Source organism: Phocoena sinus, chromosome 18 (assembly GCF_008692025.1).
Source record: "Phocoena sinus isolate mPhoSin1 chromosome 18, mPhoSin1.pri, whole genome shotgun sequence".
Classification (NCBI taxonomy): domain Eukaryota; kingdom Metazoa; phylum Chordata; class Mammalia; order Artiodactyla; family Phocoenidae; genus Phocoena; species Phocoena sinus.
This window is the reverse complement of record NC_045780.1, coordinates 20,426,948-20,440,925: the sequence shown is the minus strand read 5'-3', so window position 1 is coordinate 20,440,925 and position 13,978 is coordinate 20,426,948. Positions and strand designations below refer to the sequence as shown.

The following is a 13,978-nucleotide window of genomic DNA, read 5'->3' as shown; positions in this document are numbered from 1 at the left end:
ATAAGCATACTGCCTTTCAAAATCAAATTTAAATAAACAATATATTCTAAATTTCTTAGAATTTAGTCTGTATTTTACTCAGAATGCCTGTAAATTAGACCTTTTGATAGATCTGTATACATTTTTGTTTCTATCTGTAGTGTTTGGGGAACCTGAGTTAATCTCTAATAGTAATCTTAGTCACACACTCTTGTGTTGACTTGTATGAGAATCAGTTAACTTCTGGCGATTGTGATTTCTGTTCACTGTCACGGGAATTAGCGCCTGCAGTCGCCTCTCAGGACTCTGAGTGTATTAACTATGTTTTTTAAACGCCTTGCAATAATTACTAATGCTCTGTAAATACATGGTGAAATTTGGCCTCTTTAAATTTCCTTCCTTTTTAGTGTTTTCCTACTTTAATTGTAAGAAAAAAATAAAGCATAATCTGTAAGTCCCTCTTATTAAGACTGAAATTTGGAAAGCACAAGGGTCAGAAAACTCCCAGGTTCCCCTGGCAACTTCAGCCCTGGCTTCCCATCATAGCGTCCTTGAGGGACTGATCTGACGGCCATGGGCCGTGTGACGGGGGGTAGAATCAGAGAGTAGCCCACACTCCACGCATGGTGATGCTTCAGATTTTGCCTCCCAGCCAATCTTAGACCCATACTTTTTTCTTCAGAGATCGTGATTTAATTTAAACCACCCGCTGTAGACTGTGAGTCTAAGCTTTACCCACTTTAATCTGAATAAAGCCCAGAATCTGTGGGCATCATGAAATTATTCCCAGCTTGAGAAGAATGGTCTGTGTTGCCTACCCACGCAAGAAGTGTACTTCTGAATAGATACACTGGAAACTGCAGACAATCTAATTCTTAGTTGTTTGATGGAGTTGCTGGGGAGCAGACCAGACATTTTCCGTAGGGTTCCGCAAAATGTATTGAAATATATCCTGGAGATAAAATGATTTGCTTTTAACGTGGAAATACCACTTTGTGACAGTCACATTTTAGTGTGCACGTACCTTCTGTCTTCTGTCTGTTTTGCTCAGAGTTCACTGATTAAGCACACCATTGCAATAGAAAACTCCTCTTAGATGTTTCCCCATCTGTTAATTCCTGATCAGCATCTCTGTCACAGTGAAATCCATTCTATGTGTAGCTGTTTTAATTCTTGAGAAAATAACAATGGTAGCTCGATTCCTCTAAATGCGCTGAGAAAAGATGCACAGTCTGAATAGATATAACATGATTTATTAATATCCTTAAAAAAAAATCTTTTGTTAAGAGGATCTCTACCTTCATAACTTAAGATTAGGAGGTTTATAATCTTATTCAACGCACTTACATTGATTATCCCTCTTTACCAGAGGGCATCAAGCTAACTGCAGAAGATACGTGCAAGACAGAATCTCTATCTTAGAATCATCTTTCAGTTGCTCTGTGATTTGCATCTGCTTAGCAGTGATGCTAAAACAAAGGGCAATATTGTTGCAAAGTATATTATAAAATATATAATATGTATATATATTTTAAATGCTTTGCCTAATTTGGACATAAAGCTGCATTTATGAAATATATCACAGATATTTTCAATCCTTGTTTAATTTGGAAACAAAGCCAGAACTTTGGTACATACTGACATAGCAATTATAATCATTTTTAATTTGAAGCTGCGGTCATTTCTGGTTCAGGAATTCAGGGTATCAGAAAACCATTTGCTTCCTGATAGCAGTAGGCATCCAGAGGTCAACTCATAGGACTATCTTATTTGTGCGTTTAGTTGATAAAGTAGGAATTCTGCCTCCTTACGTGGTGACTGTCAAGTAGACAAAACGCGGAGGCCTGTTCTCCCCGCCCCTCCCCCTACACATACCTGTTCGGTGGTGAAGAAATGTACACAACTCCTCTATGCAGGAATGTACTTTTATTCTAACTGCAGATCTAAGAAGCCTCTTTTAAACTTTTGGTTTATGTCCAGGTGTAAAAATGTGAAATTTAATGTAGTTTTTGGGCACATGTAGGCACATGATTAAAACTAGCATTCCCCAGAGTTTCTCAATAATCCTAAAAGGAAAACAAATTAGGCGCATGTATTACCTTTCGGAGAGAAATACTTTATCTTCAGTCTTCATAGACCAGGGTAAAAAATGCACTAAGAGAATGGTGAGGAAAGGTGGGGATTAAATTTTGAAGTCTGTGTTTTTCCCTTTTGTGTAGTGAAGACCTCAATGTCCCAGGTGCAAAGCTCTCATTCTTATGCCATTGCTGACTCTTGATACCACTTAAATATTAGAACTGTTTGAATACCAGAAGGATGTATAAATTACAGAACCTCCTATTCCTCGATAGTGAGATTCTGGCTGAGGAATTTCTCTGTCCTATTTGCATAGACTGTGTTGGGTATGCTGCTTTTTGTAATTAATTAAACAATCTGTGGTGGAATGGGTTTTACCTGCTTGAAATAAGGGGTTACTCTTGCCATTTGCTAGTAACTAAAAATGTGTGCTTCTTTTCAGCCGTTGTTCTGTGTATTTTTAATTGTATGCACTGTCTCTTTCTGTTCTGATGGCTGCCCTCGGAATAGGCTGACCTCTGCTCTCCGTATGACATCCTGCAGTTGGATTTTCGTCACATTCGAAAGACTGTTGACACTCTGCTGGCACTCGGGGAGAAAGCCCCACAACCAACTTCTGCCCTCCGCTCCAGGGACCTTATAAGCTTCTGTCTTGTCCATATTCTCTTTGTAGTGCTGATATATATCACTTACCGCTGGAATGTTCTGTCTGCGTAATGCCCGCGTGTGCATCCCTACACTCTGCTCTGTCGCCCTGCTCCATGACAGGGTCCTTCCTCCCTCTGGGCCTTTGCCTTGCAAACTTCCATCCCTGTCATCTCTTCAGTAATCTCTGGAGTTTAGAAGCCGAACATTTCCACATCAGATTTTCCAGAAGCACAAACTTTGTAGAAAGCAGCTCCCATTAGATAGTTTCTCTCACTTGCTGAGAAACAGTGAGGACAGAGTGTATCCATACCTCTTGCCTCCTCATCCCCATAGTGCCAGCAGCAGTGCTCTGCAGTGCCTCTTCTCTCTCCCAGTGAGCTTTGCTGCCTTGGGTAGAGCCGAAGAAGGTTCCAGAACAGGAGCAGAGGGGATTTAGCGTATGAAAATCTTGCCATTGGGTCAGTATTTAAGTCGACTCCTAATTCAGGATTGGGCGATTTAACTGTAGAGGGAAGACAGAAAGCCAGCATTGGGGGTCCAGTTTGGTCTATAACAATCTTTAATAATGCTGCTGTTGACCAAGTTGAAAAATACCATCTGGAGAATGACTCCTTGGCTGGCCAGCCAGCTGGCTTCCTCCCTGCTTCCTGCAGCAGGAGCTGTGAAGGGCACCAGGGAGGGTGACCCCCCACTTCCACCCTGAGTGAGCCCCTCTGCCCTGCTGCCTGAGACAGGGCTGTGCAGAAGGGCGCTGGGGAGGAAGGGTCCGGCGCAGTCAGAGTGCCCCCTGGAGGATCCACGGCACACCACTCTTTCTGCGTAGTTCTACTTATTCCTTGTTTGGTCTACTCTGACCGAGGCTCTTAGAAAAGCATTTTCCAAAAAGGGTTTCTATTTTTAAATAATGTAATGGGTCATTTCGCTTTTTTTTTTTTTGCTACATCACATCATAACTTCAGGTCTAGAATGTGATGGATTTGACAGTATTTATTTTCAAATAAAGCCGTGAGTCATGGAACATTCTTGGGCCTAGGGCTGGGGTTACTATGACAGGAACCAATAAGATTGCTCTTATTTTAGAAGAATGTAGTTTCTTCGGTGACTTGAAATTTCCATTTAACCTTTGATTTCCAGTGACATTAGCAACCTGCTTTTATGTTTAAGTAAGCTTAAAGGATTATATATTAATAACTATATCTGCTTTCGGAGCAATGTGATCAGTTTGCAATTAAAGAAAAAAGACATTAGAATCTTATCTAGGACAAGATATTCCTGGTTCTGGGATGTCGTCTTATAATATGAGACGGCCCTGCTCCAAGGTGAAGACAGACTCCCCTGTGCTTCTGTTTACCTCTGGTTGCCAAATATTGTTTCTTAAATTGGTGGTGGGGGGGGGATGATGGAGTTCACTTCCTCAAGATAAATTTCTAGTTTACTCACATGGAAACAGTCTTTCTAGATGGCTACTAAGAAGATAATTTTATTTTTCTGAACATTTCCATGAATCCAGGGGACTTGAGGATGTGGAAAGGTCACATAGTTAGAAGAATATATTTATAAAGATCCTTTGTTGGTAAATCAGATGAGATTTTCTAACAGGAGACATTCTTTACATGATAATATCTTGAGTTCACTGAGCTTTTCCCTCCTGATTTTGGGTTGATTGGTGAAATACAGAGTATGCGGAAGTTATCTAACGTCAGTTGTGTAATAAGTAACCCGCAGATGTACTGAATTGCCTTTGGTGCTATCTTGTACTCTTCAGTCTGTAACACAATAAAATCCCTTTGTACGATGTCTGATGAGCGCCCTGAGCCATAAGTTGCTTAATAAACACATGTTGGGTGACAGATCCAGGTTTTTATGGGCCCATCAGTACGTTAATTTGTGTGTATCCAGAGTCGCGCTCAGCACTTCTGCCCCGCTGTTTGGATTTTTCTTCTTGAAGTGGGTGGGGGGCACAGGGGAAGAAGAGAGATGACTTACCGGGTGACCGCCTGAAAGAAAATTCTGTCAATGAAAACTGAGGAGCGCAATCCTGGGAGATCAGATTTAATTTTCAGCGCTGACTTGACATAGTTCTTTGGCCGTGTTCATATTTCAGTTCTGGCATCCAAAGTATTTTTTAGATGCACCTTCACCTCTCATGTCATTAGTGTATCTGTACCCTAACGCGTTGCTCCTCTGGGGATCTGTTAGGTGGTATTTTTTCATCAAGTAGTCTGGTAACAAGCAGAGCACAGTTAGTTTAGCCCTTTAGGCAAAGCTTGGAACGAACTGTCTTGTCCATGGCTACTCATTTCTATTCAGAATATTATTAAGCCTCCCCATGGTTCTTCCCCAAGGTACTCACACACCGACTCATAGGCTAGTATGATGCCTGCCATTGCCAGGTGACTAGGGACACTCGGCCAACCCACCTGTCATCTGAGAGGTGGTTGGGTGATTTATATGTGCATACTAAATCTTCCTCTCACAAGGAAGACCTTTTTTTTCAGTACTTACAATGCCTGATAAAAATTACCAAGCATTTATTTACATATTCTTTTTGAAATAGAAAGATCTATTTGAAATAGAAAGTTCTCCTTCTCCAGTTCTTCCAATTGGTAGTAACTTGCTACTCCGTGTCAGGATTGCCAAAATAGGTGACAACTAAGTAAGTTCTATTAGTTCCTTCTCGTTATGGATTTGTGGTTCGTATGTAGCTCATTGTACTTGGGGAGAGACATATAAAACAGTGCTGGGGGGAAGGGCCCTACAGAGCTCAAAGCAAGACAGCTGAGTAGGAGTTTCATCAATGAGTAGATAAGTAAAGGCACTTGATATCCTGATACTAGTTATTTGTGAGTGAGAAATTAAATTTAGGGCATAGTGGCTAGGGTTATCTCTCTATAATCCATGCTGGTCTCTGTCATAAGGAAAAAGGGCGTTTCACCTACAGGGTAAAAGTCATGGACAGTAGATTAAAATTTCAGGAGCTTGAAAGTGGTTCCGGATGAGGTGAAAAATATTTTAATGTGATTTTCTTTCAGGAGATTAGGTTTTTAAAATGAGGCTTCAGATTTTGAAATTAGTTCTCAATAAACTATCAGGTATATATAATAGAATGTACGCTTTTCTCCTTAAGACTGTGAGGGTCCAGTTCCTTGCTTTTTCACTGGATTTTGTTTATGATTGTGTTCATTCATTCATTCCTCACATATTGAATGAGCACCCTTTGTACAAGACCCCATCTTGGGGATAAAAAGGTGACCATGACACGTGACCCTGTCTTCAAAAATCAGGAGTCAGCAAACTTCTTCTGTAAAGTGCCAGTAAATATTTTCGGCTTTGGGGGCCATACCATCTCTGTTAGGACTACCCAGCTCAGCTGCTATAGTGTGAAAGTAGCCACAGACACTCGTAAATGTGTCTCAATAAAACTTTATTTACAAAAACAGGCTATGGGCTGGATTGGCTTGCAGGTTTTTGGACCCTGTGTAGTGGATCTAGTGGACAAATAAAGAAGAATTCAATGTGATAAGGTCCTGTGATAGGTCAGATACAAGATTCTGTATATGAAACACGTGGACAGGGGGGGCCCAACCCTGATGGGAGTGGGTGATCTTTGAAGCCTTCCTAGAACCGTGATGTTTGCACTGAGGCCTTAAAGATATGTAGGAATAGCCAGGTGAAGGGTGTATGGATTAGGGAGGTGAGAGAAGGGGTAGTTGTGTGTAGAGAATAAATGTTCTAGAAAGAAGGACTAGAAAGTAGCACGGCTGGAAAGCAGAGAATCAAATGAAGAGTGACAAGAAATCCTCTCTGTCTGGAAGAGGTTGACATGGTCTGCATTTCACATCGGAAGAAGCTGCCCCTCGGAACCCTCACACGGCAAAGCAGGAACTGAAGTTCTCTTACATGAAAATGATGCAGACAGTTTTGTTTTAAGGTTCAATCAGTTAGTGCCAGGACTTTACATTTTAGAAGCAGACTGAACAACATGAAAAGTGCTGCATGGGTGACTTCATTTTGTCTAGCGGTGGCCTGGCAGGAGGCCTGTGACTGCTGGGGAGCGTAAGAAACTATAGAAAAAGGAGAGCCAGGCGGTGATGGCGATCTGCCTACTCCCATGAGGCATTTGCCGCCGGAACAAGACGTCTGACCCTCACTGCGAAGAGAAACCAAATGAGCTGAGTGACAGAGCTAACGCCCTTCCCCGAGCTGAGGGTTCTCTGATGCCCACCTGACGCTGAATTTGGTGGGACTGGCCTGGAGAGGACTCCGAGGGGCCAGGGGCCTCTTCCTATCTCCCGGGCACAGACAGGACCTGCTCGCTGGTTGGTCATCAAGGACCTTACGGGAAGCAGCATGATGTCATGGAAGGGGCCCCAGCTGTAAGATGAGACACAAGTTCAAATCCTGGTTGCAGTACTTACCTGTTGTGTGACTTGAGCAAAGTTAAACTCTCTACATCTCAGTTTTCTCCTCTGCAAAGTAGAAATCTTGTATCTACCTCGCAGAGTAGTCATAAAGAAAAAGCCAATGCAAATCCATAGCATTGGTGCCAGGCCTGTAGGAGGCGCCCCCAGAAGTCTTGCAAAGTTGGAATTTAGTCTTTATGGCTTACCTGCCTTTTCCAACCCTGCTTGTTGTGGCTCAGAAGAGGGGTGGGTGAGGGCATAAGAGTGAATATTTGTTTCCGCCGTTGGAGAAACAATGCGAAGGACAGGACGAGTCCTTCAGAGGGGGCTCAGAATATTTTTATGCAGGATACTGCTTTATGATTCTGTTCTGTGCTTTAAGAAGAAACACAGCAAAAGGAGCTCATGGGTATCCTAGAGCAGTCTGCTGCTGCATTCTCAATGAAAGCCACTCATGTCCTCTAACAATGAAACTGATGCATTTAAACTCAGTGTAAATATTCACCTCTCTCCTTTAGATCCATTATATACAAGGTGAGGTGACCCTTCTCTGTCATTTCCCATCAAGCTATAGATCCACAGCAGTTCCTTCCCCATCACAACTTGTAGCTCACTTCAGGGATCCCCTCCCCCATGGGATATGCAGCGACAGGACTAGTGTGCTGGAGGTGGCCTTCTGGCCATCCTCAAAGCCCCTCCGCATTTCTGGCAGGCTCCCCTTGCTTGTCTTGTCAACCAGCATCTGAAGTCATGATTCCCATCAGTCTCCCTCCCAGTCCTGTGATAGAACAACCACAGCTGCCATGTTTTCATAAGGTTTCTATGATCTGACGCTAGTCTTCGTAGGTACCTCCAACCCTATAATGTAATCTGAGGGCACCTCAGGGCTTCTTAGGACGTCTGAATTAAAAGAGAAAGCCAGAAAGGATGCAAGGGATACCTTTTTATGTCTTTTATTTACTCCTTGTCACCAGCTGTAAGGGTGGAAGGGAGAAGTTTGAACTCTGCACCTGGTTTAGCAATGAGGAGACCAGGGAGGTGAGAAATGCCTGGGAGAGGGGATGACCTTAAGCTGACTCGGTGTGTGACACCTCCAACGTCCTGTCAGCAGGAGGCTGAGGCCTCAGTATCTTCCCATCCTTGTTTCTCTGGAGCCCCAGCCCTTCCCAAGCATGACCTCGAGCATGGAAACTCAACTCTGCAGACCACCGGCCCCACCACTCATCAGTGGAGACATGTCACAGCTCAAGCAGGACTCAGGATAGCCCCCTCAAAGCCATGTTGCACAGAGATTAGGCTTTGTGCAAATTTTAGTTGTAGAATTCAGGAACGTTTGTGACTAAACATAGGGGAACACAGGTCAAGAAGCAAAATGTCTTGTTCAGAATGCCTTGGGCAAATCTATTGCTCTAAAATTTCTATTCACGTTCCTCGCCCAGTCGTGCTGCATGATTGATCTCAGTGTTTTTCTCACCGATTTGTTGAGCTCTTATGTGTCAATATAAAACCCTTTGTAATTTGACGCAAATAATTTTTTTTTACAGTTTGTTGTTTATCGTTTAATTTTTTTTTTTTTTTTTGGCACACAGAAGCTGTATACTTTCAGGTGATCAATTGTTTTTATCTTTTCCTTTGTGATTTTTAGATCACTTTTTCATCCCCATCCATCTACCAGAGAAAATATTAAATACGTATCTATATTTTATTGGGAAGGAATGTTGTGGACGTTTTTTAACATTTAACTCTTCAACTCATATCAGATTGATTTTAGCATATGGTATAAAGTGAAGACATTTTTTTTTCCCCCCAAGTAATACCTTGTACCAGGAACTTAACCATAATTAGCAGCCATTTATAATATCCTACTGGCGTGCTGTGGAAGCCATAAGAATGAGGAAAATATATCGCTGCCCCCGTGGGACCAGCCTTACCAATGAAGTGAAATTCAGCTGATTTCACAAGCCCATGGCAAGCAGGAGGTGTCAGCAAAGGGTACACACTGACCTCTGGCTGCGGCAGGAGGAGGAAGCACCGTCCATCCTGGCCTAGTGCCCTGTTCACAACTCAGGCTGACGTTTGGCTGCTAAGTTGGCAAGCAGCGTAAAGTTGCCTCCCCTCGACACCCCACTGATGACAAGATAATCCTATTTGACACACAGCAGCCACTTGAAATAATTGTTAAAATTGTATCGTAAAGAATCGGCTGTTTTATATTGACAAGTGGCCATTTCTCAAGGCCTGGAGTCAGAGTCTGAGATACTCTGAATTTACCATAAGTTAGGGAAGTGGGAGGGATGGGGGATGGTAAGACTGCAAGCGTGGAGCCCACCAGCATTTCGAGGTTGTGGGACAGGTTCTTGGAGATGTCACGATGTGTCTTTGGATGACCTTTTTAAGAGCACAGTACCCGCATCTGGGGCACTTAGTGGAGAGTCCTGCATTGGCGCAGCCGGAATACCTGATTCCTCCAGCAAGAGAACTGCAAGGAAGCAGTGCTGATCCGAGACCTGATTGGCTTCATGTTAAACACTGTGTCCACCGCCTGGGGCTTGACGCAGCTCCCAATTTCAACTGTCCTTAAGACCAGTGGTTATTGGACTGTGGAAAACACACCATCTTTGGGTAGATGAGAGGGAGTGTTTGCTGTGGAGTTGTTTCCCAGCCAAGGAGACACACTCTGGAAGGAGATTCCCTTGTATGGTATCAGACCGGGGTCAAATGACAAAAGTGTAAAATTATTTGTTTTTGCTCTTTTGTAAACTGGTGGTTGAGCATGCAGGGTACCACACACAGGGAGTGAGCCGCCTTGGTTATCTTCCTTGAGTAGTATGTGCTGGACATTTCCCAAGAGCAAAAATACAGTATGAGAAGGTAGCAGGATATTTGTGTCTTTGACAGTTTTATAAAAGAGTCTTAAAAGGGAGGCTCTTAAACGCTGTGGTTAAAATTACTTATTTACAAGGCTGTTCATAAACTGTGAAGAAAGCATGCCTCCATTCCAGAGATCACAGGAAATAAAATGAACTAAGTCAAGATTTATGGTCAGTAGAATGGTGTGTGGTCTGCATAAATGAGTACTCAAGTTCCTTTAAAATGTGTGAGAGGCTATGTGAAATTTTGCTGTATAAGAATATAAGCTAATATGTTCTTGGTGGGTGGTTTCCAGCTGATGGTATGTAGCTCACTTATTTAGTGTCAAGGTTTTTAAAAAATGTTTAGCTCTTTTGCACATTTCAGGATGATTGGAAGTCTTCCTAGGACAACCCTCACTTGTGGAAAATCATTGTTTTCTTTGCAAACACAGAAAAGGTCTTTGCAAAATGTGTTGAAAGCTAGGGAGAGAGCACAGTCTGAAGTGATTAGATAGACATACTTCAGAGCTCGACTTAACTCCTGTCAGTGGTATCTCGAGATGTTGTAATTAGATTCCAGTCATCTAAAAATCAATGCTTTGTTCTTCTTCCTTTTAGGAAAAACTGTGTCTGCCCCATCACATCCTTGAAGAGAAAGGCCTGGTCAAAGTGGGCATCACCGTTCAAGCATTGCTAGATGTAACTGTAACAAAAGCTCTATTCACATGAGACCAGCTCCTCTCCTTTGGGTCGTGGCTCAGACGTTTTTACGGTCAGAGATCCTAAACTCTCCTCTCAGCACCTGCCCCCTCCAACCTCCCACTCACTGCTTGTCAGTTCCCCGACTCTAGTTGAATTGACGGGAGGACACAAAAGAAGATTTTCTACCTTTCATAACTGACTCTGACATTAAGACCTGACAGGTATTTGCCTAAAATCCCGTGAGGGAGCTGGTTGTGAAGGACCAAGCAGCTCATCAATGCCTTCTACAACCTCCTTCATCCCTTCCATGCTCACCCACTGCCATTACCAAAACACCAAGCACAGCCGTTTTGCAGCAAGATGCATTTGTTTTATTAAAACCAAACGCAATGTGTATTTTGGGGGGGGTGGGGAGGGGAACTTGCAGTCAGGTTTTTTGCCACCAAATTTTTCAAGAAGTTTCTTGAGACCATTGCCTTTTAAAAAAACTATTTTCGACATACAAAATATTTATATAAATATTATTTATTAGTGAGTTGTTATTCATCCTTTGGATGCAAATTGTAAATTAGGAAACTATTTTATTACTGCTTTTTTGTGGTTAAACACTTTATTTTAATATTATAAATATTGAGTTATTTTCTATCCTCTTCGGTGTGCAAGTAGTTCTAGGTCTCCATAGTCATGTTTTCTGGTGTATATGACTCAAAAAAAAAAAAAATTAAGCAAGAAGCAGGTGCTTCTGTGACAAGAACTATTTTCTGGGGGAGGCGTTATTTATACTTTGGTTTCTGGAACATTGGTCTTATTTATATTTTCTGCATTCCATCCAGCTTCCTACATTCCAGCAGCCCTGTTGTCCCCTGATATAATGAACTGACAGAAATCAAGAGAGCACCCCAAAGTTGTTTGTAAATAGCTGTGATGGAAAAAAAAAAAAGACATATTAAACTTGAAGATAAAATGTGAACAGTTAATTTTTTGGGTTCATACTTACTTTGCTATTCACAAAACATTCACGTTTTAACATGAAGAAGTAACAAGTGTTGGCGTCATGTGTCTTGTAGTGTAATTTTGCACTGTAACTTGGGTAATTAAAAGTGTAGCACCAAAGGTAGATAATAAGGAAGTGGTATAGGAAAGTGGAGATGAGAAAAAGGTTATCGTTTAACCAAGAAGTTTTTTAAGGGCCGCTTCGGTGGAGAGTGGTCAAGAATTAACTGAAGGTATATAGGACTTGGATCAGGAGACCAGCACTTTTTGCAGCTGCCCGTTTTAAAAGAGGAAACTATTCTGAGATGTAGACGTGCTTATTTTATTGCAGCTTAGTTGGTGGCTTTCAACGTAGTCCGTCAGACACGGCAAGATTCACAGCCTCTGGCGTGAAACCGCGGGAGTGAGTCAGTAAAGCGGTGGAGTAGTTGCATGCAAGAGCAAGGTGGGCTCAGGAGAAGGTGAAGTAAGTAGCGTTTGTGAGGCTGAGTGGCCCAGGAGGGAGCAAGTTCAGAGAAAGCAATGACTAGAGAAAATCCAGCTAAGGAAAGGGGTCCGTGTTGGTCTGAGAGAGTCACATAAGACTTCACAGACACACGACCTATTTTAGGCAGTTACGTGCGTGTGCACTCGCCCTGCAGTTACAGACAGCCCAGTAATTCGTCTTTCAACATCTTGCGAATGCTGACTGCATCGTCACCTCTGTGAAAAGCCATTGTGAGTTTTTAGAGCAGCAGCCACAAGTTATAAGCCAAATATAAAGGCGAACACAAAAGAAAAGACACCAGGAGGACAGTATGCATTGAAATTGAACACAGACTTGCAGCAGCCACAAATTATAAGCCAAATATAAAGGCGAACACAAAAGAAAAGACACCAGGAGGACAGTATGCATTGAAATTGAACACAGACTTGCAGCAGCCACAAATTATAAGCCAAATATAAAGGCGAACACAAAAGAAAAGACACCAGGAGGACAGTATGCATTGAAATTGAACACAGACTTACATCAGCCAACGCCAAGGCTGCCCTCCTGTCTAGGCAAGGAGGGAGGGGTTACTGAAAATAGTCATTTGGATTGGCAGCTAGCAGTTACTTCCTATCAAATGTACTTTGCACTTTAACCGAGTTTAAAATATATTTTAATATTTCCCTGTACTGCACAAATACCTGTTTTGTCCAATAGCGTAATGGTGTAAAAAAGAAAACACTCTGAACGAAGAGCGTGTTCAGTGTAAGCGACAGCCAGAGGTTGATTATAGAAATAGGAATTTAGATGACTGCACCTTGATGGGCATTGAGAATGCAGGGTCCTGAAATTTTTTTTTTTTTTTTTACATGTATATATGGCAACATGAAGCTCTGTAATCCTTGTTTTGAGAGATTTTCTTTTTCAAAATTAAAATATTTCTTTTGATATTGATTTCAGTATTTTCTTGCGGTTGGCTGTATAATATGAATGGCTTCAGTATTTTGTAAAATGGCTTTTTTTTCTTCGAAATGCAGTCCTCGTATGGCTAAGACGTCTTCGAGATCTTCGTCCATTGTTCATATGTGCAATAAGATGCGTGTGGCCGGCTGACAGCACCCTAAGTGAACACAATGTGCACGGTGCAAATACCCTTCCTTTTATGATTTAACAGCCATTAAAACTTTGAATTTGTACAAACCATCTTCTGACTGACGTACCCATCAGTTGCCGTGGTGGAGTCCAGGTGTACATCAGGTGTCTCCACCTGTCCCTCGGGTGGTGGCTCCAGAAGTGTGTTCAAGGAAACCTGAAGGTTCTGTGGCACATGTTGTGAAACCCCAGGGTCTGGTCCTCTCTCTCAACTGTCTCCTGTGGAATCTGACCCTCAGGGAGTAAAGTGGCTTCCTGATTATACCTCCCATAAATCCGGGTCGGTGTTACCATTTTCCCCGCATGTCTCGCCCACCTCTGGTAGAAGAGCAGCTGCTTTGAGGAATTCAAGGGAAAACCATGACGTGTCGTTTCTGCCTTCTCGTCCCAACCCACACAGAGCGCACAAGACTCGAGACTCACAGCCTGAGCAGGGACAGCAGGGACCAGTGTCAGGGCCTCTACGTTTAAGACCCGTATCTACGGAGTCAGGAAGAGCTATGCCTTGCCTGTGATGTTCTGACTAAAAGTGCTGCAGCTGTGCCCACCTCCGAGAGCTTAGCCCTCTTGGTCTCTTGTGCATTACAGAAGTCCAGTGCTTCACAGACACTTTGCATTGTAAGTTGGCTGGAGCAACTGGGAATGTGTGAAGGACAAGGGGAGGGATGGCAGCGGGAGTACTGGGGGAGCCTGGCAGGGGCATG

General features: G+C 42.7%; 1 protein-coding gene across 3 annotated transcripts in view; it reads left to right on the top strand.

Annotated features, from left to right (window-relative positions):
* Nucleotides 1-12,993, top strand: part of LRCH1 (leucine rich repeats and calponin homology domain containing 1) — a 188,449-nt gene extending 175,456 nt beyond the window's left edge. For 2 of the 3 annotated variants that reach the window (XM_032611020.1, XM_032611022.1), the window contains exon 19: nt 10,577-12,993. In XM_032611020.1, the coding sequence (XP_032466911.1) occupies nt 10,577-10,687 (111 nt within the window). In that variant the 3' untranslated portion in view covers nt 10,688-12,993. Of the gene's footprint in view, nt 1-2,565; nt 3,222-10,576 lie in introns of those variants that run through there. The other variant, XM_032611023.1, reaches the window with a different exon arrangement.
* The last annotated feature ends 985 nt before the right edge of the window (nt 12,994-13,978 follow it).